General features: G+C 45.9%; 1 protein-coding gene across 9 annotated transcripts in view; it reads left to right on the top strand.

Annotated features, from left to right (window-relative positions):
- The window catches only part of CACNA1A (calcium voltage-gated channel subunit alpha1 A), a 329605-nt gene that overhangs the window by 90948 nt on the left and 213193 nt on the right, over nt 1-25464 (top strand). For 8 of the 9 annotated variants that reach the window (XM_082455223.1, XM_082455222.1, XM_082455224.1 and 5 more), the window contains one exon: nt 3761-4053. In XM_082455223.1, the coding sequence (XP_082311349.1) occupies nt 3761-4053 (293 nt within the window). Of the gene's footprint in view, nt 1-3760; nt 4054-4085; nt 4968-25464 lie in introns of those variants that run through there. The other variant, XM_082455228.1, reaches the window with a different exon arrangement.

The following is a 25464-nucleotide window of genomic DNA, read 5'->3' on the forward strand; positions in this document are numbered from 1 at the left end:
ATTCTCATTGCTGCAGAAGGCTCTTTGTGCAAATGCTCCGCAGAGTATTGATCTATTCTGCTATTGATAGATATTTGGGAAGTTTCCAATTTTTAACTAGTATGAATATGATCCTGTTCACATTCCAGGGAGTGTCTTTTAGTGGACCTATGTACTCATTCCTCCTGGGTTTATACCTAGGAGCGCTGATGCTGGGTCACAGGGTATTCACAGGGTCCAGCATTGGAAGAAATGGCCAGTTTTCCAAAGTGTTTGTATCCAATTACCTCCACCCAACAGAGTCAGAAGTAGTTTCAGACCCATGTCAGTGACCTGGGCATGTTTTAAAATCTCTCTCAGCCTCAATGTTTTCACTTGTAAAGCGGGGCGTCTATGAAAACTTGTAGATGCTTTATCTTGGTAAGGACTTTCTCAGTGAGAGGTTACTCTTTTCTGAAAAGCTCTGGGTCTTTAGGAATCTCTGTAGGTGATGCTTATGCTATATGAAACTCAACTGTCTTCTTGGGAAAGTCCATCATAGCAAGTTACGTGTAAGTTCACTTTGCACAATGCAGCCTTCTTATATGACTGGTTGTTTGTAGCCATGAACATGGGATTACTTCTTGATTCATATTAACTGTCATTTGCCTTTGAAATCTGAAACATCAATTACAAAAATCATTAATATTTATTGAGAATCCTACACATCCCATTTCCTTGCAACTCTGATCACTCTTGGTTTGATCATCTTGTCCATACCTTGACAAGTTAGGAAATCTCAAAAGTGCTATAGGTAACCTGTAAAGGCTTACCCACAGGCACAGAATGGGGAATATATGTAAAGACATATCATCTTTTCTAGTATGTTTCAAATGAACACATATACTGATGGGGGAGGGCATTAAATAATATTCAACCAGCTAAGCCTTGAAAAAATATTTGCCTTCTTCATCCTCTTCCCCTTCCTCTCCATCCCCCCTGCCTTCTAGTCAATATATTGCTTTTGTAAAAATTCAACAGTTTCTTGGTACATCCACTTTGGAAGACAGTTCGGTGACATCTTACAAACCTTAGATATGCTACCTTGTGACCCAGAAATTTCACACTTAAGGCTATTCCTACAGAAACGCATATTTATAGGTGCCAGGATTATTCAAGGCAGGAATGTTTAAGAGCCTCAACTGGAAACAACTTAGATGTCCATCAACAAGATAATGGATAAACAGATTGTGGCTTACTCGTTTATTGAAATACCATACAGCAGTGAAAGTGAATCAATCGCAGCGACATGTGACAACAGCAGATGAATCTTAAAGACATAATGGTTTTTTCAATTTTATTTTATTGAAGTACAGTTGGTTTACAATGTTGTGTTAATTTCTGCTGTACAGCAAAATGATTCAGTTATACACATATATACATTCTTTTTCATATTATTTTCCATTATGGTTTATCACAGGATATTGAATATAGCTCCCTGTGCTATATTCCTTGGATAAACAACAGGGATACCTTGTCGTTTATCCATTCTCTATGTAATTGTTTGCATCTGCTAATCCCAAACTCCCAATCCATCCCTCTCCCACCCCTCCCCCGCCACCTTGGCAACCACAAGTCTGTTCTCTGTTAAAGACATAATGTTGAACCAAAGAAACCAAACATCATAGAATATATACTGATGCTTATATTCATATAAAATCCAAAAAGATGCAAAGTGGAACTGTATTGTTTAGGAATGCACACTAAAGTAGTAAAAGTATAAAGAATAGCAAGGCTATTAATACCATAAAGTCAGGATGTGATTATTGCTGAGGGAAATGGGCATATGTGTGTTTCCGGGGAGCCAGCTCTGGACTTGGGTGTTAGTTCCATGAGTGCCAGTTTCACAGCAAATTCTTACACTGTACATTTATGCTTTGGGTATTTTTCTGTGTGTTTTCACTTTCACAATATAAAAAGGGGAGTGGGAAATAAAACTGTAGTGGCTCTGGAGAGAAGCGAACACCATGCAACATATATAAGCCAGAAGCTTTATCCAGCCAAGTAGGACCTAGTTAGTTATCCGCTCCTGGCGGTTAAGATTTGCCACCTCTGGCGTTTTTCCGACGATGGGGGTCAATCTTTCATTCCAGCTTGCAGGGCCGATTTGAAACTTTCACAGAAGTACCACCAAACCATTCTCCCAGTTTTTAAAATTTGTCTTTTGCTAAATAGAGCAAATTTGTGCAGAGGACTCACTGCACCTCTAGATTTGAATCTCCTTCCTTTTCTACCTTTAAGTTTCTTCCTTTCTTCCTCCCTCCTTCTCCTTGCAAGGTGCTGGGAGCGTCCGGCTGCCTGCAACCGAAATGGAACCCGCTGAAAAGCAAGGTTTCCTCCCAAGGGAGGAGGAATCTGTCGTCCCAACTTCCCCCTCGCCTCCCGACCATCCGGCTCTCCCCTCTCTCCCCCACAAAACTCCGCTGAGACAGGTCCCTTCGCGCCTCCGCGATTGGTCGCGGGCCATCATGTGCCGACACTTTGGGTGGGTCTTTCTCCCGTTAAACTCATCAATCGCCCCTCTTTGGAGCTTCGCTGGCCAGTGGTTCAGACCTTTGCGCCCATTTCCCCCACCCCCGCTTACTTCCTCTTCCCCCCACCCCTCCACATCAGTCTTATTTTAGCAAAATCTAGAGGAGAAGGAAGAGGAGGCATTGGGGGGCGGGGGGGGGGGGATGGACGCTAGGCATTGCAGCATCCGGGAGCAGCTATTGAGTGGCTAAGGGAACGGCGCATACCTCTCTCCCTCTCTCTCTCGTTTTTTTTCCCTCCTGTTGGGAATTTTCAGGATTTCATTGCTGCAATTTAACCCCAAGATGAGGCACGGTTGAGCGAAACGCTGCGCGCACACGCACACTCACACTCCTTCGTGAGCAGAAGAGGCAGCCGCTGGTGATTCAGGAAGGAAAAAAAAAAAAAAAAACACCCGGACCCTGCGGCTTCAAGACTCCTTAAGAGCCCTTCGGAGCGCTTCCCTCCCCCCTCCCCTTCTTTCCTTAATACTCTTAATTTTAATTTAATTTAATTTTTTTGGCTACAGATCTTCCAGCATTTTTAAGGTCTAGGAACTCAAGCAAAACAGAAAGGGGGATTTTTTTAATTTGGGGGGCTGCTTTCCCCCCACACCCCAGCAAAGACTTGGTTTTTATTTGTATTTTTTTTAACAAAAAATGTTTTTAATGAGCCGGGCGCACTCCTTTTGCAAGATGCCAGCCTGACCCGGACCTCGGAGGAATTTGAAGCTTCCACTGCGTCCCGGGGGGCGTCCTTTGCAAACCGTTCGAGTCTTAAAGGGGTGTGCGTTTTTGTTTTTGTTTTTTTACTGTTTTTTTTTTTTGTTTTTTTTTTGTTTTTCCTTCCGGAGTGGGTGGACTGGGGATTGCCTGGATTCCTTCCTCGGTTATTTTTTGCCTTGCTTCCCTCTCCCCTCCCCCCACTCCCCGGCCCCCGCGCCCCGCCCCCGCACCCTCCTCCAGCCCCTCCTTCTCTGGGGTCAGCCAGGAAGATGTCCCGAGCTGCTATCCCCGGCTGGGGCCGGGCAGCCGCCGTGTGAGCCCCCGACCCGAGGCGCCGAGCCGCCGCCGCCCGATGGGCTGGGCCGTGGAGCGTCTCCGCAGTCGCAGCTCCAGCCGCCGTCTTCACAGCCCCGGCAGCATCGGCATCGGCATCGGCGGCGGCGGCGGCTGCGGCGTCTTCCGCATCGTTCGCCGCAGCGTAACCCGGAGCCCTTTGCTCTTTGCAGAATGGCCCGCTTCGGAGACGAGATGCCGGCCCGCTACGGGGGAGGAGGCTCCGGGGCAGCCGCCGGGGTGGTCGTGGGCGCCGGAGGCGGGCGAGGAGCCGGGGGCAGCCGGCAGGGCGGGCAGCCCGGGGCGCAAAGGATGTACAAGCAGTCAATGGCGCAGAGAGCGCGGACCATGGCCCTGTACAACCCCATCCCCGTCCGACAGAACTGCCTCACGGTCAACCGGTCTCTATTCCTCTTCAGCGAGGACAACGTGGTGAGAAAATACGCCAAAAAGATCACCGAATGGCCATATCCTTTGCCCAAACCCCGGCAACTGCGCCTCCCCCTCCTCCCTCGCTTCCCCTCTTCCAGGCTGGGAGAGACCCGGGGGTTGATGGGAGGCGGAGGGGGGGGGGGTCTTCCAGGGGCTGGGAGAGGGGGCACCGGGGAGGAGTGTGGAGCATCTCTCCAGCCCGAGCTGGGTTGAGGTACCGTGGAGGCTTGGGGTTGTGGGCGCCGGGGGAGTGGATTCCTCCCAAGGACCGATTTCAGAATGAGGGCTGGGCCCTGGGGTCGTACGGGGGCCTTTAGAGCCAGTTCCGGATGGGTCAGACTTCTCCCCGAATGAGCGTAGACCAGGCCGGGGCCTGAGCACTCTGACCAGGGCAGGGGAAGCATGGGGTCCTTGGCTGGGTTTCCTTAGGCGCCCCTCGCCGGAATCCACGGTTGCCTCCAGAGCTGGAGCTCAGTCCCAGCTCTCAGGCCTCTCCACCCCTGCTTGCCCGAGGTTGGGGGCTCCCCTCTCAAGGAGGGTGCCTAGGGGTTCCCAGGGCCAAGAGCCGGTGGGAGAGCATGTGGTGTTCACACTGAGGGGCCAGCACTGACCAGAATTAATATCCCGGGATGGGCCGCTGGCCAGGAAGGGATGGGGGGCATTTTATGACTCCCCATGTCTGCAGGTTCCATTTCCTTCCACCCACTGATTAGGGACCATCATCATCTTTTGAGGTGTAGAAAACATCCCGTTTGCCCCATCTGGGGCCCTGACCTGGAAGACCCAGGATGAGCTACTTCAATAAGAAAGATAGGACAAGAGAAAACGAGGTGCTGGGTCCTTCCTAGGGTGCCGTGTTAGGCCTTGGGTTGGAATCTGCTTCTTCCACCCTAGAGACCCGGGAGGGGACACCAGGAGAGACAGCATGCGTGTGGACATCTTGGGCAGGTAAATGCCTTTTTATTTTTTAATTAAAGATCCAGAGGAAGAAAGTGGAGTACACATTTTCCTCTGTTGAGATGCTATCAAAATCCAGATCCCCTTGTGTTTCTTTAAATTCATGCCTGCTTGAAATAAACCTTGAGGAGGGCTTAACATCTGTTGAGATGTAGGGAGGCAAGGATGGGTAATTAGTTGGGCTTTCTAGCAGTTATCTAAGCATGACCCAGATTCCAAGTAGGGTGACGAACCCTGCTTCCCAGGCTGACTGGCCAGGGTGCCATGCCCAAATGTGCCTCTCCTCGGCTCGGTTCCAACTGGCTGCCCTCGGAGTAAAAACGAATGGGGCTGGTTGGGCCCATGGGCTTCATTGATGAGCCCCCATCCTTTTTGTGTATGGTTTTGACAGTTAGATACTCAACAGGGCTGAGCCCCAGGTGGTCCTGGGGTTGCTTATTTGAGGAACACGTTGGCTGGTGGATTCACTTTTAGGGGGGAATCAGAATTGAGCGAAATTTTGCCTACTGGGTGCGGAAACTGTAACAGAGGGCTCTGAGGTTTTGGAGTGTGTGTGAGCAGTCTACTTCTAGGGTGGTGAAAATTAAGAGGTTCAGCTGCTGTCTTTTTGGAGGGGTGTATCCCTAATCACGATGTCATTTTGATTGGTGCCCAAGGCAGGAGCCAAGTCTTTGCCTCCTAAGTTTCAACCTTGTGATGATCTGTTGAAATGCTCAGGGGTCGTGTAATCACTCTGCCTGTCTCCCCCCAATCCCTGGAGGAGTGGGGGGAGGCATGGAGAATGGCACTGTGTCAATGTGTGCAAGATCAGGTAGCTCGGGGGTGTCCAGGAGCGATTCACTGGGCTGACAGGTTTCCGTGTTGAAAATGGCTTTGGATCGCCTTCTGGAGCCTGGATTTGGAGTCTACTAGGAGGAAAGGAAGAAGGTGGGAATCCTAATGTGTCCTTAGCTCACCCCGGTCCAGCCTGAATCCTGCAGATCAGAGGGCTGTTGGGGAGGGAAGGGATGGCAACAGTCCCTCGGAAGGAGGGATCTTAAGAGAGGGATGCAGGTGAACTGGGAGTCCTTTGGAGGTTTTCTTTGGCTTTCTTGCTCTTGGGAGCTTTGTGATGAGTTTGTGCATTTTGCTTTTTGCAGCCAGTTTTTGTTCTCTCTTTGGCCTGAGGCAGCAAACACATTCTACAGCCCCGCTCTCAAAGGGAAAGCTCTCCATCCCCCAAGCTGTCACCAACCAGAGACATCCAGGACTGAGCTTTCTCTGGGTGGGAGGTGATGAGAGGGGAGGGGACAGAGAGATGGGGGGCTGGATAAGGGCATTGGGGCCAGTGCAAAGAAATGGACTGTGGAAACACCACAGAGTCAGGGTACCAGGGCAGAACATGGACTTGAGTATCTAAATATTTCTGCCTTTAAAAAAAAAAGTGTTCAAGTACTTACATAGAACTTTTAAAATAAAGTCTAATGTATATATATATACACACATGGGAAAGTACACAAGTCAAGTCCAGATTAGTAAGTGAACATTCATGCCGCTGGCACCCAGGTCAAGGAATAGAATGTAACCAGCTCCCCAGAAAGTCCCCTCCTGCCCCCTCCCGGTTACTCCCACGATAAGGGTTACCGCTACCCCGACTTCTGACCCCATGGGTTCATTTGGCCTCCTTTTGAGCCTCCTGTAAATGGAGTCAGAGGCTGTGTTCTTTTGTGCCGGGCTTTTTTTTTTTTTCTTTTTCTCAACAATCTGTCTGTGAGATGCATCCATGTCACTGTGGGTCGTTGTTGGTTGTTCCTTCTCATCGCTGTGTGATATTTTATTGTTTGACTCTCCCACAACGTACTTCTCCGTTCTACAGTTGAGGGCCATTTGAGTCATTTCCAGACTGTGCATGTCTTTGGTTGAACTTTTTGGGGAGGCGTTTCTCTTGAGTTTATACCTAGGAGTGGAATTGCCACTGCCGTTCTTTGATGTGCATGTCGCAGAACATGTATTTGGAAATGGCATTTACTGAGGGTTGCAGGTGAGTGGGCAAAGCAGGTTCTTCACCGTCACGTGGAGGAGTCAGTCAGTGGCTGTTCCATGAACTTGGCCGTGTGCTCCGAGGGCCTAAGAGTGTTACTTCCAAATGCATGCTGGTGGAGGGAGGGTGCAACCTTGCATTCCCCATGGTCACGGGCACTTTGCCACTGTGATTCCTTCCCCTTCTGCACCCCACTTCCCTCTGCAGCTCAAGCTTGAAGCCATCAGTGAGAATTAAGGGGTTCTCATGAATTTCATTTTTCTCTAAGTCAGAAAACCCAAATGGAAATCTTTGATGTTCAGATTTCCATTGGTGCTTTTCACTCTTGGAGGATTCCAGGCAGCAAAGCTGTCTGGATCACACACCTTGGTTCCGTGTTCTCCTCGATTGGAAGTCTGATTTAAATATGGCTGTGACGGGCTCTGATGATGGCTTCTAAAGAGCTCAAATCTGTCAGCTCGATAAGGCGCATCTGTCAACCTTCCTAGAGCCCCCACTTAATGCCACTTGCTCCTTCTGACGCGCTACCAAGCGCCAACGTGAATGTCATCTTTCCCCAGTCCTGCTGATGCCAGCAGATCTTGCGCTGAGCATGGTGTAGGAATTTGGGCCACGGACTCAGGTCTGTGTTATCACGTTCCTTCTCCTGAAGTGCTTGCAGGATTCCGGGCTTTCATACCCTTGTTTTCGGGACTCTTACCAAGAAACCCAGAGTCTCAACACATCAGGTAACCCACGGACACTGGCTGATTGGCACTCACCCCCTTGTTGTTGTTTTTTTTTAATCAAAGACTCTCTAAAGAGGAACATTCTGCATGGGAAGCAGAGGGAGCCCTGGGAGAAGTTGGAGCATATTAGCAGAGGCTTGGCCCACCCTGAAAAGTAGCTTGCGCTAGAAGGGCAGGAAGGAATGACTGTATAATCCTTCTACTAGATCAGCGTGGCAGGTACTTCCGGAAGGGCAAAACTCTGGGAAGTAGGAATTAGCATGTTTTTTTTTCCCTTGGGGTTTTTTTTTTCTCCCTGCAAAGGTGCGATTCCTCCTCCGCAATCCCCAAATCTAAAAAACTCTGAAAACCGAAAGATCAGCTCATTTAGGGGTTAAAAACCTACCTTGAACTGACCCAAATTTATAAGCTTAATTTACAGTCTTAAATTTATCCCACTTGGTGTGCATTTTGGTATATTTCACTGAAGAAACAGTAGATATGCTTGATTGCGGGTTGCTGCTCCCCGCAGACCCAGTGGGAGTGTTATGTATACATTGTAGCACTTTCCAAACTTTCCTGAGTGTGAGGCTTGCCTTGTTAAAATGATGATTCTGGTGCAGCAGATTTGGGGTGGGGTCTGGGATTCTGCTTTTCCAACAAGCCCCTAGTTACACTTGGAGTATCCAGGTCACATCATAGATGCATCCTGTTATCTTTTTTTTTCCTTTTTCTCAAAGACCGGGTTTATTGCAGTATACATTACTTCCAGCAAAATTCACCCTTTTAAGCGTAAAGTTCTCAGAGTTTGACAGATGCGTGCAGGCATGTAGGCACCACCCAAATCAAAATGTGGAACAGTTCCATTACCCCACAATATCCCCTAGTGACCCTTTGAGTCAGCACCCCCCTACCCAAGTGCCTTGCAAGCACTGATCTGTTCTCCATCCTTATAGTTTTGCCTTTTCTAGGAGGTCGTATAAATAGAATCATATCGTATGTAGTCTTTGGATTCTGGCTTCTTTCATGCAGCCTTTGAGATCCATTCATGTTGCTGTGTGTTATCAGTAGCTCATTCTTTTGAGTGCTGAGTAATATTCTATGGGATGCCTGGACTGTTCATCCATTTCCCAGGAGATTTGGGGTGTTTCCAGGTTGGGCGATTATGAATAGAGCTGCTATAAACATTGGTGGATGGATTTTCGTGGGAACTTTGGGAACGTACATTTTATGTCTCTTGGGGAAATAAATACCCAGGAGTAGGATTGCTGGGTTATGTGGTAAGTATGTGTTTATAAGAGACCGCCAAACTGTTTTCCAAAATGGTTGTGCCATTTTACATTCCCATCCCTGTGATTCCCTTTAAAAACACCAAGTTCTAAGCTCCAGAGCACGTCTGGCCTCGAGGGTTTAGCGTAAAGGATTGTGGATGTGTAGAAAGTAGAGGAAGTGGTAGCCTTAAGTGCCAGTCAGAGAAATGAGAAAGGGTGAGGATGTCATTTGTAGCTCTGTTCCTGCCCTGATTTGAGGTCTAGCAAGGGAGGGGGGTCTCCAGTGTGGGAGAAGGGGGTCTCTGGTTGGGGGGGTGCTTTGGTCCTGCCACTCGGCAGTAAAAAGCAAGCTCCCCGAGGCCATAAGACTTATACCCATCATGCTACTCACCACTGCCACCCCATCACGCCTGGCATACAGTAGGCACTCCATTAATGTTTGTCCAGTGAGTGACAAAAGTGCTTCTCTTCACCCAGTTGCCAAATCTTCGAGATCTGATTCCCCTATGTACCCATGTTTTAGCTTTTCAGTGGGTTTTAGGTGTGGATCTTGGAGTGATAGGAGGGCTGTGTGTGCATGAGGGTATCAGACCAAAGGAGGTCTCTGAAATGTTAGTGCCTGAGAAATTGGGGAGCAGTGGCTCCTTGAGAGTGGAGTCTTCCTTCAGGGGATGTTGGGGGGACATCTGTTGGGTACTTGGGGATTATGTACAAACCCCCCCCCCCATTGCCTCCCCAGTAGCAAGCACACAACATGCACTCCTTCAACAATGGAAGACACCACCAGGAAGGTTCGAATGGCTCACACTAGCCAGGCTGCCTTGGGCATCAGAGCCTGTTTCCTCATGTACATGATGAAGATGTTGCTTCTGTAGCATGTTCCTTGGAGGACTCTGGAGGAGGTCACGTGGGGTCATGCACGAGAAATGCCCAGCACAGTGTCCGGCATGGAGAAAGCTCCAAAATGCATGAACCATAATATCGGAGAGTACTTTTTGCTCCTTATGTTCTTTTTTGGAAACTTTTTGACTAGAAACCAGGCTCTCTGGGTAGGAGTGGGAGCAAAGGGCCCCTCTGTTGACTGGCCGGTTTGGATTTATTAATCTGAGCGTGGCACTCTTTTTTTTTTTAATTGAAATATTTGATTTACAATGTTGTCTTAGTTTCAGGTGTACAGCAAAGTGATTCAGTTATACATATACACATATATATGCTTTTTTTCAGAGTCTTTTCCCTTATAGGTTGTTATAAAATATTGAGTAGAGTTCCCTGTGCCATACAGTAGGTCCTTGTTGTTTATCTATTTTATATATAGTAGTGTGTTTATGTTAATCCCAACCTCCTAATTTATCCCTCCCCCTCTTTCCCCTTTGGTAACCCATTTGCATTCTCTTTTCTCTCTGGAAGCTTTAAGGGAGGAAAAATGTATGCCCACTTGACCTATTTTTCTGTTCTCTTCAGTCTGAGATAAAATTGTCTTCCTCTCCCTTGATCCCTTCCTCTGTGGGTGACTAGGTAAAGGAGTTTTAGAAAGTATAATTAGCTTCCCTGCCCACCGCCACCCCCCCTCTCCTTCTTCTGAGCCAAAGGGTCCAGCCCAGGATGGAGGCTGCAGGCCTAGGACAGCTGCTGTGGCCGCCCCAGGTGACTCCTGAGAGTTTAACAATAGAACCCTGCTCAGCTTTGGGGTTAGAATGCATCCCCCTCTTCCCCCAGTTTCTGTCTTTCTTCTTTCTCCCCTCTCCCTCACTTCCTGGGAGAATAGAGAAGGCAAGGAACATTCCAGGAGAGGGATCCAGGTGGGTGGGCTCAGCAACTTATGTTTCAAAAACCACTGGGCTTTAGTCCTTGTCTGGGTAGGGTGACCAGATGTCCCAGTTTGCCTGGGACTGTCCTGGTTTTAGCATCTTGAAAAATCCAGCAGTTCTGGGCAAACAAGGAAGTTGGTGACCCTACTGGTGAGTTCTTAACAGTCCAGAGAGGAAGGGAGCCAGAGATGGTGCCAATGCCCAGGAAAGGAGAAGATAGGTAGCTTTTTCCCTCTGAAAAGCTGAGACTTTATCTTGGAATGAATTGTGCTTTTGGAAGCTGCTTATTTAAGGCAGCTAATGCGAGAGAGATCCCGGCTCTGAAGCGCGAAATTCCAGAGTTAAATACGGATCAAGTTTTGTCGTCTCTCTTGGGTCAGAAGCGGCTTTATCTTCTTTTCAGCCTGGGAGTATTTTTGGGTCTTCCTTTAAGGTGTTCCCTGCTCAGGTTGGACCTGGAACTTGGGATTAGCAGCCCTCCCCCCATAACACTATTTAGGAGGCCCGCACCCCACCTCCTGGGAGCAGTGAGGGAAACTCAGTTTCGTCACCCACCTGCCAGTAAATAATAATCACACTGTTAAGTTCTGTTCTCATTTTAGGCCTGTGCGTAAAATATTATATAGTTTTAAACCGATTTTAAGAGTAATTTTATAAAGCGGCATTTGCAGGAGGGCTAAGTCTGATCTTAAGAATAAATGGACATATTCGTCTTAAATGAGACATTGGTATAGACCTAGAACTTGCTCTGTGTGGGGTTACACAGTTTCTGACCTGCCATATTCTTTTATCTCATTGACTTTTATTACTTCCTTTATTAAGAATGATGGGCATGGGCACCTCTGCTGACCTTCTCTTTCTGCTATGAAATGTTTGTGGCGTCCATGGAGGGATGTGCTTGTCTGAGCAATAGCACCAGGGGTGGAGGCTAAAAGGAGGAGAAGAGGTGGGGAGAGGAAGTAATATAGTGTGGAGATGAAGCAAAAGGCTTGGGGGACAGGTGACCCTGGTTGCAAAGCTCAGCTGTAGCTCCCAGTGGCTGTGCCTCAGTCTCTTCATCTGTAAAATGGGCGTAGTAGTCCTCCATCTAAGGAATTGGAGGATAAAAAGATACTGAAAGCATGTGGTGTATATGATCACTCTGTAAAAAGTATAAGAATGGGGGAAAAAAAAGTATCAGAATGGACAGACTGTATACTCCCATGCGGCAAGGGCTGGGTCGGTTGTGGTCACCACTCTGGCCCCGTGCTTGGCATCTACAGTGGCTGAATATATCATTGTGGGGCGTTTTCTTTCACCTCAGGTTAACAGCCAGTTGCTTTAATCCTGTTCTGAGTTTACAACACACTCTCAATATCGTCTCTCCTTTTACTTATTTTTCCTTATTTATTTTACTACTATATGGAAACACTGGTAGACCCGCCACTGAAGTCAAGAACTAGAACAGTGGTCCTCAAAGTGTGGTCCCCAACCCGGCAGGGTCAGTATCACCTGCTCTAGGGCAGAGATGCTTACACTTGGACGTGCACCAGTATCCCCTGGAGGGCTGCTGAAACACTGGTAGCTGGGCTTCGCCCCCCAGAGGTTCTGATTCAGGGGGTTTAGGGTGGAACCTAAGAATCTGCATTTCTAGCAAGTTCCCAGATGCTGCTGATGCTGCTGGTTTGGGGAGAACCCTGAACTAGAACATGACCCGTAACTTACCTCCACCTGTAGCCTCCGACCCTGCCTTTGCTTCCTGCCCCTCCCCCACTTCACTCCCCCAAAGGCAACCACTCATTCTTAGATTGTGTGTGTCTTATTCTCTTTCTTTCTTTTTAAAAAAGCTTTATCACATATTTATATATGCCTTAACTCTGTAAGTTTCACTTTCGTGGTTTCTGAGATTTTTAGCCTTCTGGAACTTGCACTGGCTTTTTTTTCACTCAACTGTATATTTCTAAAATTCATCTCTCTTATTTGAGTATAGCTGTAGGTTATTTATTTTTCTCTGTATAATATTGTATTCTGTGATGATACAACAATTTATCCACTTTCCTGAGTGATGGACATTTGGGATGTTTCCAGGTTTCTTGTTTTTTTGCTATTATGAACGGTGCTGCAGTACTGAATAAATAATTTTTGAATGAATGAATTCAAGGTGTTAATTTTAGTCTGTGTACTTGGGAATGTCGCTTCAGCTAGAATCAGCTGAGATTCATCAGCATTTCTGGAACACCAGCCCTCTGACAGGCACTGGCTAAGCCATTTCACAGTCTACCCATTATTCTCTCTGAGGGCTGGGCCGGCCAAGCAGCCCCTGTTCTTCCTTGTCTTCTGAAAGTCAGCCTGTGTTTTAGGCATCGGCAATTGCTACAGTAGTAGAGAAGCAGCAGGGCTGAGTTGAGAGCATGGATTCTGGAGCCAGGGGGCTGGGGTTCAAATCCCAACTCTGTTGGTCACTAGCCGTGTGACCTTGCTCAAGTCATTGAAGTGTTCTGTGCCTCAGTTTCCCAGTTTGTCCACTGGGGATTCTAATAGCACCTATCTTGGAAGATTAAATTAGTTAATACGTGTTATGCTTAGAAAATAGTGCCTGGAACTTAGCACTATATGTGTCTACATGTGAGTGGATGGATTGATGTATCAACGGATTCATGGATGGATCAATAGGAGGAAAGAAGAAAGGATGGGTTTATTTGGGTGACCTCTCTGACCCAGTGCTTGGAATAGTGTGTGACACATAGTAGGTTCTACATAGTATTAGTTATTATTATTCTGCCTTTTCTTGCCAAGTTTCTCAGCTCCCTTGATCTCTGTTATTCTCTGGCATCTATCTTGTTAACCCATTCTCCTGGATGATTAACTAAACGACCATCGCTCCAATGTATAATCCAAGGGGAAAACAATCACAGGGTCGTGTTGATTGTAGATACTAGAATTCCATGATTCCAAGGCCCAGGCAAAATTTTCCTCATCTCAGAAATCCTTGTCTATATTTCTAATCAATTCCTCTTCCATTCTCTACCTCCCACTGCCAGGTTCTCTCCAGTGCCAGACTCTCCAGTCTGCCCACAGCTCCCCCTTCCTCTAACCATACCCTACTTTCTAGCCTTGCTTTAAGAGCACCATCTTTGAAGACATCAAAGACTTCAAACCAGTGAGAATAGGCCGGCTTCTGTGCAGTTCTAACAAGGACTTGGAGCATTTGGGTCTTGTACAAATTGGAATAGTCAGAAATGTTTGTGGATTTGAATTATTTTTGGAAGAGTTGTTAGGATGTAAAATTTTAAAAGTTTGGCCTGTTCCTAATCACAGTGGAGTCTTTTAAGTTAAGGATCATCAATGGATATTTGTGGTTTAGAGAAGAGAAGTATCTCCTGCAGTTAGTGTTGAATGCGTGGGTGGATGGAAAGATCTGTGGATGGTTTGACAGATGGACAAATAGGTGAATAGGCTAGGTGGGATGAAGGAAGGCAGGATGGATAGATGAGAGAAAGAAAAGATGGACATATTGGATGGATGGGTGATTGGGTGGGTTATAGGTGGGTGGATAAGTATTGATTGGTGGGTGGCTAGATAAGTGGTGGACGGATGGATGATGAAAGAAAGAAAGGATGGATGGGTGAACACATGAGTGGATGAGTAGATGGCAGATGACTGACTAGACTGGATTGACAGGTAAAAAGATGGCTGGGTGGATGAATGGATGGATGGACAGATGGATGGATGTTAGATATAAGGGTGTATGGAAGGGTGGGTGTCCATTTCTGGGTCTCTCTGATATTTGTTGTTCTTATTGGCTTGGGAATGACCAAGTTCCTCCACTTACCACCCTCAATGTCAAGTGAATCTTGCATGCTTTGTGAAAAGCAGTAAGATGGTATACTTCTGTCTTACTCTCTACTTAGAAAGCTCCTTGAGGGTAGGGAACAGTGATTTACCTTCCTCACATCCCCCACCAGTTCCCACACTATATCATGCATGTGTGTTTGTTAATTGAGTAGTGATGAGGAAAATAAACAGTGTTCTTTACAAAGACTATTAAAATTCTGGAAACACTCTGGTTTTGTTTATTTCAACACTGGGACTAAAAGTGGAATTCCTTGGATTTTGCTTCATTGGTGAAGAGTGTTGGGCTATGGAATATCTCTCTTCCAAGTAGGTTGGGTAAATGTCCCAGATGCTTACTCACTGCCAGAGATTGCAGATTACAGATGTACTGGGTTCTACAAGGCCCCTCATGATCTAGTCCCTGTTTTGTCTTTGATCTCACCTCTTCCATTCTCTACCCCTTCCACTCTGTCTCAGCCCCACCGGCCCTTTTTGCCCACAGCTAGCTTGTTTGCATCTGTAGGCATCTGTGCTGGCTCTTCCCTCTGCTTGCATCACTGTTTCTCCAGGTCTCCCCATGGCTGATTCCTTCTCTTCATTTACATCTCAGCCCAAAAGTCACATCCTCCAAGAGGCCTATCCTCTTCATCTGTTGAACACCTGAAATACAAAGAAGAACATAAAAAATATGTATACTCTCCTACCCAGAGAGAATCTCTGGTGACATTTTATTTTTTTTTTATTTTTTGAATTTTGTTTATTTTTGGCTGCGTTGGGTCTTCGTTGCTGCACACGGCTTTCTCTTGTCGCGGCAAGTGGGGCTACTCTTCTTTGCGGTGCACGGGCTTCTCATTGCAGTGGCTTCTCTTGTTGCGGAGCATGGGCTCTAGGTGTGTGGGCTTCATTAGTTGTGACCCGCGGGCTCAGTAGTTGTGGCACACAGGCTTAGTTGCTCCACGGCATGTGGAATCTTCCCAGACCAGGGATTGAACCCGTGTCCCCTGCATTGGCAGGCAGATTCTTAACCACTGTGTCACCAGGGAAGTCCCTGGTGACATTTTTATTTATTTATTTATTTGGCTGTGTCGGGTCTTCGTTTCTGTGCAAGGGCTTTCTCTAGTTGCGGCAAGCGGGGGCCGCTCTTCATCGCGGTGCGCGGGCCTCTCACTATCGCGGCCTCTCTTGTTGCGGAGCACAGGCTCCAGACGCGCAGGCTCAGTAGTTGTGGCCCATGGGCCTAGTTGCTCCTCAGCATGTGGGATCTTCCCAGACCAGGGCTCGAACCCGTGTCCCCTGCATTAGCAGGCAGATTCTCAACCACTGCGCCACCAGGGAAGCCCCCCTGGTGACATTTTATCATTACATTCCATACATTTATATGGATATAAACTTTTCTGAACACATTTCCATGCCACTAGATATCCTTGGACAACAACATCAGGGCTACCATGTATAGTTGTACAGAGTTCACACTGCACAAGGGTATTGTATCTCATATCATAGGCATCATAGAGCTGTACATTTATTATTTCAATTTCTCAGATGATGAAAGCTTCAGTATCTTGTTCTAGCAAAATGAAGATATTATGACAATTTTTTGACAGATGGACCTAACAACTTGAAAAAGGGGAGTCATTTAAATTCACACAGTGGTGCTGTATAGGTTGGCAGCAACCCCAGAAAAGACTGTTGTTAATATCTGATGACATTCCACTTTATGGATATATCATACTTCTTGTAATCCTCCCCAGTCGTTTGTTTTGCTTGTAAACAACAGTGCTACAAACATCTTTGTGCATAAATCTCTGTCCAAGGTGCTGATTGTTTTCAAAATAAAATTCTGGTCTAGAGATGTCACTCAAGTCTTAAAACTGTTGCCACCACTTTCCTTGAATATGTAAAAGAGATTTTGAGACCAAGTGACTTGAGATTTAGGAAGCTGAGGAGGAGTATGGAAAGAACAGTTGATTGGTTTGGAATTTTTCCTAGGCTGCATGTAAAACAGTGCTTTTGAACTGGGGGTGATTTTTGCCTTCCAGGGGACTTTTGGTAATGTCTGGAGATACTTTTGGTTGTCACGAATGTGGAGGGTGGGGTGCTACTGGTACTTAGCAGGTAGAAGCCACGGATGTGCTGAGCATTCTTAAATGCACAGGACAGCACCCTCATCCCACCCCCAATAAACAATTATCCAACCCAAGATGTCAATATTGCTGAAATGAGAAATCCTGATGTAAAAGATATCACGGATTCCTTGGAGGAGAGTGGGTGGATTTAGAGTTTGGGGGTTACTTAAATTTTACTTACAGTTTCTCTTCCTATCTGGGTGTCTAAGCCAGCTTTCTCTGAACTTTAGATCCCACACTATCAGCAACAGGCTTGCTACTGACAGATTCGTTGATGTAAATATAGATGAGTATATAGAAGGAAATCTCAGCTGGAAAATGTTGGAATGAAAGCTGCTGCAACCTCCCTTTCTCCCTCCTTCTCCTTCTGTTGCCCAGTTTTTAAATCGTGTCTCACTTTCTTTGGGCTCCTGGCATGGTGAGCACTGCTGGTAGAGACAGTGGTTCTCTGTTCCTTTAGTCCCCACACCCAAGGTTGGCCTTGGGCATGTCCAGGACACCACTGAGACAGATTAGCTTAGAGATGTGAAGGGGGAAAGGAGTGCATTCTGATAAATTCATTCATTCATAAATGTTAACTGAGCACCTACTATGCGCCAGGTGAGTAAGGGGAGATGAGGGCAGGAAGGTGACAAGGGTAGATTGTGTGGACCACAGTGAAGATTTTTACGCCAAAGGAAATGGCATCATCATTCCCATTTTCCACCTGGCACACCTATACTTTGTTTTCCATAAGAAAATAGGGCCCTTTGTGTCTACACAATGTTTTGAGGGCTGCTGTTTTTCCTCCAATACTAGCTACACTGCAGTGAACTCCGCTGTGTTGATGTCTTTACACACGTCTGTGACTGTTTCCTTAGGACAGATTCCTGGAGTTGGGACAGCTGGGTCATATGTCAGGCTTTGGGGCCAGGCTGCAAGGAACAGTTAGTCTGTGCCTTTTCAAACTCCGAGGTCCCATTTCCCTGATTATGTGGCCCAACTAGATTGCCCTTGATTTTATATCTTCACCAATCAGGTAAGTGAAAAGTGGGATCTATTTGTGGTGCAATGTGCATTTCTTCAGTTCCCAAAGATGCAGAGCATTTTTCAAATCCATGCGAGCTGTCTGTATTTCCTTCATGATGTCCCTGGTCACACCCTTGGCTCTGTTTTCTCTAGGGCCATTCTTCATAGATATCTTTCGGGGAGGTTGCACCAGGTTCTATAGACACTGAGGGATTCTGTGACTCTGTGTTGTGTTCAAAGCAGTATAGTGGTTAAGAGGGAGGGCTGTAGAACCAGGCTACATGGGTTCAAATCCAAGCTCTGTTTCTTTCCAGCTGCATCATCTTGGGCAAGTCACTTCACCTCCCGGTCCTCAGTTTCCTCATCTGTAAAATGGGCATAAAATGAGTTCCTGCCTCGTGGGGTTGTTATAAGGCTCAAGCAGCACTTAGAACAGTGCCTGGCACACAGTGGGTCATGAATAAGAATTTGCCCTCATTATTGTTATGGGCCAGGCATTAGCTTCCTCTCTCCTCCATACAATAGTGTGCGTGTTTCTGTGTGCCTTTGTTGGTGCACCTTTTATTTCAGGGTGCAATAGCCACCACGTGATTAAGAGCAAGCTCTCCAAGAATTAGTGCCAGCCATGGCTCTTTTAACTGACCAAACAGGATCTCCCGCGCTTCCCCCCCTAAAAAAGCAACTGGACCATTTTTCACATTCACGATGGGTTTCCTTTCCTTGGCCCCTGTGCTTGTTCATGTCTGGGATTTCACTAGACCTCCAGTAAAGACGAAGTGTCATATCCCAGGAGAAAATGGAAACTGACTGCCTTTTCAATTCTAGTTAGTAGCTCCTCTTTATGGAGAGCTTATGAGCCCTCAGACTCTTTGACTGATTTAATATCAGTCCCAAGGGCTCAGTGGGTTTATTTTTGCCCCCATTTGACAGATGTTCACACTGAGGCTCAGAGAGTAAAGTCACTTGCCAAGGTCACACATCTATCATATGGGGAAACTTCATGGAACAGGTAATGGCATGGCAGGAACAAAGACCCAGAGGGGCAGGTGCTCAGGTCCTGCCTGGGAAAACATCTGTGCTCCAGAGAGGTTGGCATGCCTATGGGAAGAGATGGTACAAAGGAAAAGTTAAGGGACAGAGTGAAGGGACATTGAGGTCAGCCAGTCCTAGGTTCCTCTCTGACAGTGATGTTGCCTTTGGGAAGTTACTTAACTTCAGTGATCCTCAATTTCTTCATCTTTACAATGGGCAGAATAATATTTTCCACCCAGAGATGCTGTAAGGATGAAATCAATGGTGAATGACAAAAATCATGCTCGGCACAGAGTAAATGCTCGACAGGTAGCTGAAGCTCTCTGTTTTCTCCTTAGTACAGGCACTGGGACACAAACACACACAGACAGACACAAACCCCTGCCCTGGTGTGGCTAACATTCTAGCTGGGGAGACAGACCAGGGACCAGTTAAAGGTTACAGTTTGTGTGGTTGGTTAAGTGCTGTGGTGCAAAAATAAAGCAGGGATAGGAGATACAACAGGGTGGTGAAGACAGAGGGTATTGGTGCTGAGAAGCTGAGCTAGGAGGAGATCTGAGGAGAGGTGTGGGCTTGAGTTGGGTCACTCTGGAGAGCACAGAAGTGAGGGGCAGCTGTAGTGAGGATGGAGGTCTCTTTCATAGAGGACTCTTGTCTAGAGAGTGAAAGGGGTAGGTTGGGGAGACCCAAGGTAGGGCTGCTGAAGGGAACCAGTGAAGTTTCCAAGCAGGTTAGTGATGCTAAAAGAAAAAAAAAAGGAAGAATGGAGAAGAGCCAACTTCCTTGCTCCTCAAGATGTCTTCTCATCCTTTATCCCTTTGGGTCCCTTAAAGACATAAGCAAAGGGACCGAGCTCAGGGTTATTTTCAAGACTCTAGGTTATTTATTAAAGTTCGAGGATATCATTTTTTTCTAACCTGTTGGATGTCTTGTGCCTTTCTTCCCTGGGAGGTTATCTAGACCTGCTATGCCCCAGTAAGGTAGCCACTAACCACACATGGCTATTTCCACTTAAGAATTCGCTAAAATTAAATAAAGTGAACAAGTCACTCCCTTAGTTGCAGCAGCCACATTCCAGATGCTCAGTTGCCACATGTGACTAGTGACCATTATACTGGACCATATAGATGAGTACATTCCATCACAGCAGGTTCTATGGGACTTGCTGCTGCAGAACCTTCCAGCAGCAACATCATCTCCTGGAGGGAGCTTGTTGGAAACGCAGAATCTCCATCCCTCATCCCAGACCTGCCCAGTACCAAATCTGTATTTCAACAACACCCCCGCCCCCCAGGTAAGGTTGGCTGTACTTAGAATCTACCTGAAAGTTTTAAAAATGCTGATGCCCCTCAAGTTCCCTGGTGGCATAGTGGTTAAGATTCCAGGCTTTCACTGCCATGGCCAGGGTTCAATCCTAGGTCAGGGAACTGAGATCCCACAAGCTACGTAGTGTGGCCAAAGAGCAAAACAAAATGCTGATGCCCCAAGCCTCACCCCACAGATGCTGGTGAGATTGGTCCAGGGCTGTCCCTGGGCACGGGGACTTCTGAAAACTCCCCAGTTTTCAAAATTCAATCCTAAGATTCAGCTAGAATTGGCAAGAGAGCACCGAGTAGTTAAGAACACTCGGAAAGCAGGTGAACTGGAGTTGGAACTGTGTGACCTAGGACAAGCCACTTACCCTCTCTGAGCCGCAAATTCCCTCTCTGTAAAACCAGGAACCTGATGGCACCTCCCTCCCAGGACTGTGGGTGTAAATGATGTGACGGTTCAGAGTGCTAAGCAGGGGGCCTGGGATGTGGATAGTAAGCCCTTCCTACATAAGTGTTACGTTTAAGAATTGAAATCAGCAGCCTTAGAGCTAACAGCTGGAGTAGAGGAAACAAAACTCTATTTTTTAATGGATTTTTTTCTTTTTTAAAAAGATTGAGGTAAAATTCATTTAACATAAAGTTAACCATCAACTATTTTATCTTTAAAATTTTTATTTTATGTTGGAGTATAGTTGATTAACAATGTTGTGTTAGTTTCAGGTGTACAGCAAAGTGATTCAGTTATACATATATATGTATCTATTCTTTTTCAAATGGTCTACATCAACCATTTTAAAGTGTACAGTTCAGTGGCATTTAGTACATTCACAGTGTTGTACATCTGTCACCTCTATCTAGTTCTAAGACATTTTCATCACCCCAAAAGGAAACCCCATACCATAAAGCAGTCACTCCCCATCATCTCCTTCCTTCCCCTGGTTGCTAGTCTGCATTCTGTCTTTGTAGATTTACCTATTCTGGTTTTAGACTTTTTTAAGTGTCCTGCCCTTGGCGCCATCACCTCTCGGCATCCCGAGAGAGACTAGGAAAAGGCCCAGCTCTTTTTATCTCTGGGTCTTTCCACCTCTGGGATGAGGGCGGCCCCCACCGGTGTCCCCCTCCGGCACCCTGGGCTTCACCCGTCAGCCGCAGTTAATCCCAGCAGCAGGCCCCGTGTTCTGCTCTCCTGAGGCTGCCACAAATGAGAGGTTTCATCTCAGCTGGGTTTCTCCTAGTTAAATATTTAATAAATAAGACCTACAACTTGTGATGCTGAGAGTGTTTGATAGTGAAATTAATGAGGGGGAGAGAGTCACAGGCAGCCCACAGGTCCATCCATGCCTGAGCGTGGCCATGGGCACCCTGGAGGCACAGACCTGGGCAGGCATCTGGGTCACTGCGCTGGGCCATGCCATCCTGTGTTCCCTGGCTGTGGCCTCCCTCTCTAGCGCTGTGTCTGGCAGAGAGTAACCACATGATACATATATGTTAAAAGCGAGATTGTGTGTGTGTTTGTGTGTATGTGTAGAGGAGATGGAGGAGAAAAAGGCAGGAGACGGAGAGATGAAGGAGAAAGAAAATGGAGAGAGGGAGAGGGAGGGAGAGGTAGAAGGGGAAAGAAAAATATCTGGAAGGATCTGGAGGGAGGCAAGGAAGACAATGATGGGGGAGGGAGAGAGACACAGAGAAAGATGAAGAGGGAGAGAGATGGAGGGAGAGAGGAAGAGGAAGAGAAAGAGGGAAAATACAGAGAAAGAAAAAAGAGGAACAGAAAGAAGAAAGAGAATATCATTTCAAGTATCTTTTCCCCTGCTCATTATCCTTGACAATCTTTTCCCCCCCTTTTCCCTCTGTCTCTCCACTTCTCATTTCCTTACTCACGCCTTCTTGCCAGCCCCTCATCCCTTTTCATTTCCTGTATCTCTGTTATCTTTTAATTTTCTGTCTCAATGTTTGTCCCTTTTCTCTTTCTCTTCATAAACCATCCCTTGGCGTATGTGCCTTATTCTTTCCTAGTCAGTCTTTAGCCTAAGACTGTGTGTGTGTGTGTGTGTGTGTGTGTGTGTGTGTGTGTGTGTGTGTGTATTGGGGGGAGTGCCGGAGAAAACAAACCTAGAAAAGAGTGTAGGAACATAGATGAACATTTTAAAAACCATGTTATGATACAAATGAACTTATTTACAAAACAGAAGTAAACTCACAGACATAGAGAGCAAATTTATGGTTACCAAAGGGGAAGGGGGGTATAAATTAGGCATTTGGGGTTAACAGATACACACTACTGTATATAAAGAGATAAACAACAAGGTCCTACTGTATAGCACAGGGAACTATATTTAATATAACCTATAGTGGAAAAGAATCTGAGAAAGAATAGATATATATTTATATGTATAACAGAATCAATTTGCTGTATACCTGAAACTAACACAACATTGTAAACCAACTATACTTCAATTAAAAAAAAAATACCTTTCATCCAGGTCAAGGGCCAGAACACGGCCATCTCCTCAGATTCTCCCATATGTCCATCCCCCATCTCAACCCCCATCACAATCCCCCATCACAACCCCTCCCGGATGAACCACTATTGAGGATTTTATGGGAATCCTTAGCTTGCTTTTCTTTGTGGTTTTACCACCTAAGTATGCAATATAGTTAAATGTTTCGTGGTTTTGAACTTTATAAATTTAAAATTACGTGATATGAATTGTTTTGTATTTCGCCTCATTGGCTCACAATTACATTGGTAAGATCCATTCTTACTGTGGTCGCCGCGGCTCCTTCGTGGTCATATTTGTTCACTGATGATGAACATGTGAGTCTGTTCTCTTTTGGTTGCTGAAAATAAGCAACGTTGCTAGTTGTTAAGGGTTTTGCTGCACGTGTGCAAGAGTCTCTTAAAGGTACATGCCTCGATGCAAAAGTGCTGGATATTAAGATTAGTGCGTCTTCAATTTGACTAAATACTGCCAAACTGTTCTTGCAAAGTGTTTGTGCTAATTTACACTCCTGCCAACAGGAGCTGAGCATTCAAGTTGCTCCACATCCTTACCAACATTTGGTGGCTTTTTAACTGCAACCTTTCTGGTGGATGTGTGGCGATTTCTCATGGTGATTTGAGTTTGTGTTACCTGACTGCAAAAACGGGTAAACATATTTTAATACATTTATTGGCTATTCAAGTTTCTTCTTTCATGAAATGCCTCTTCATGCCTGGTTCACTTTTTTTTTATTGGGTTGTTTGATTTTTTTTTTTTCTTCCTGTTGATCTGTAGGTGATCCTTATGTATTCTGGAAACTGGTCCTTCATCATTATATGCTGTGCAATATCTTCTCTTAGCTTGTCTTTTGATCTTTTTTATGACATCTTTTGATCAATAGCAGTTCTTAATTTTATTGTGGTTGAATTTAGAAATCTTTTCCTTTACGGTTTGTGGGTTTTGTATCTTATTTAGTAAAATTGTTTCTACCCTGAGGTCATATTATTTCTAAAACTTCTACAGTTTTGCTCATTGTATGTCTTTGATCAGCATGAAATTGATTTTTGTGTATAGTGTGAGGTAGGGGTCTGATTTCCTTTTTATTCCATAAGAGTTGTCTGAGCACCATTTATTAAAAAGTCCATCCTTGCCTCAATGATCTGCAAGACAACCTCTCTGACTGTTTAACTTTTACCTCTTTTGGTCTTGTCTGTTTTCATGCTCAGCCAGTCAGACCACACATATTTATTGAGTGCCAACTATATACAAGGTACTGGGTTACAATGATGAACATGGCAGATGCAGTCAGTGCTTTCGTGGAGCTTACAGTGTGGCAAGGATGACAGGTAAATAGCTATGGCCACTTAAGTTACAATTGTAAATGCTATAAGGTTTTAGGAAGGACAAATCCAGCTTGCTCTGAGAGGAACACATAAAACAACCTCCCCTGGGACTTCCTTGGTGGTCCAGTGGTTAAGACTCTGTGCTCCCAATTCAGGCGGCCCAGGTTTGATCCCTGGTCAGGGAACTAGATCCTGCATGCCGCAACTAAAAGATCCCGCATGCCGCAACTAAAGATCCTGCATGCTGCAACTAAGACCTGGCACAGCCAAATAAATAAACATTGAAAAAGAAAACCTCCCCCAAGGAAGTGGTGGTAAACCCCCACTGTGGTGATAAGTGGTGATAAGACTCACCAGTGGCGAGTCTTTAGTGGAACTCTGATATAGAGAGGGCAGGAGTGGTGGGAAAGATGAAGGGTGAATTCTAGTCCTTCAAGGAAGAGACAGGGTGCCTTAGATTGGGATGGTGGCTGTGGAAATAGAATTCACTGGTCAGATTGAAAGATATTTTGAGCTGGCATAATTTCCCCCCCTCCCTCTCCCCTCTCTTTATCTCTGTTCCTTTTCTGGTTGAGTTTTCTGGGTGAGGAAAGCAGTTTGTGTTCCTGCCAAGGATATTTGCTCTGAAGGATATATTTGCCACAGATGGTCTTTGGAAATCTAGCCGAGAGAGTCACTGGACAGCCCCTGGCCCCCAGGGTTTTCTGGATTTAATTCAACAATGGCCACTTGTTAATAACAATATGTTATTTATGAACAATGAGTTGATAGTTTTTCCTTCAAAACACTGATTAGCTATCGCGTCATGTGTCACCCCAACTAACCCTAATGAGATGAGTGAGGGAGAGAGACAAGGGTTTTTATGTGTTTTACTTTGCATTAGGGCATACTTGAGATCTCACCAAAAAATGTTGGTTTTGGGATTGGAATTCAGTACCTTGACTTCTGGCCCAATTCTGTTTTTATAAGATCACAAAATACTCTTTTGCAAACCATTTCCTACTAGAGTGCTCCTGGGTAATATGCAGGGCTTCAGGTTCCTTGACTGTAAAATGGGAATTAAAATAAAATACCTATCTCTAAACTTTGTGCCTGACACATAGTGAAGACTCATTACATTTACCTTCATGAATTCATTAGTACCCTTCAGCTGCAAGGAGCAGAAAACTCAAAGGGACTTAAGCAAGAACAGAGGAGTTGACAAGCCTATGAGACAGAAGAGTGTAGAAAGTGACCCACTTCTGGCTTGTCTGGATCCACAAATCAGATGACATCATTAGGCTTTGGTTTCTGGGCTCTGCTTTTTGAAATTGTCTCCATTCTCCATGTGGACAGGACATGCCTGAAGATCCAGACCTTTGGTCCTGTCCAAAGTGATTCTCTTTCCCAGCCATCCTCCCAGCCTTCTCATCAAATGATTTATTGATTTTGATTGGCTGTGCTGGGGTGATCTGCTCATGCCTGAACCAATCACTGTAGGGGAAGGGGTGCTCTGATTGGCTTAGGCTTGAGTCACATCATCGGGTCTCTGGCATTGGGGGGTGGAGCCAACTCCATGGGAATG

This window comes from Balaenoptera physalus (genome assembly GCF_965194825.1).
Source record: "Balaenoptera physalus genome assembly, chromosome: 3".
Lineage (NCBI taxonomy): Eukaryota > Metazoa > Chordata > Mammalia > Artiodactyla > Balaenopteridae > Balaenoptera > Balaenoptera physalus.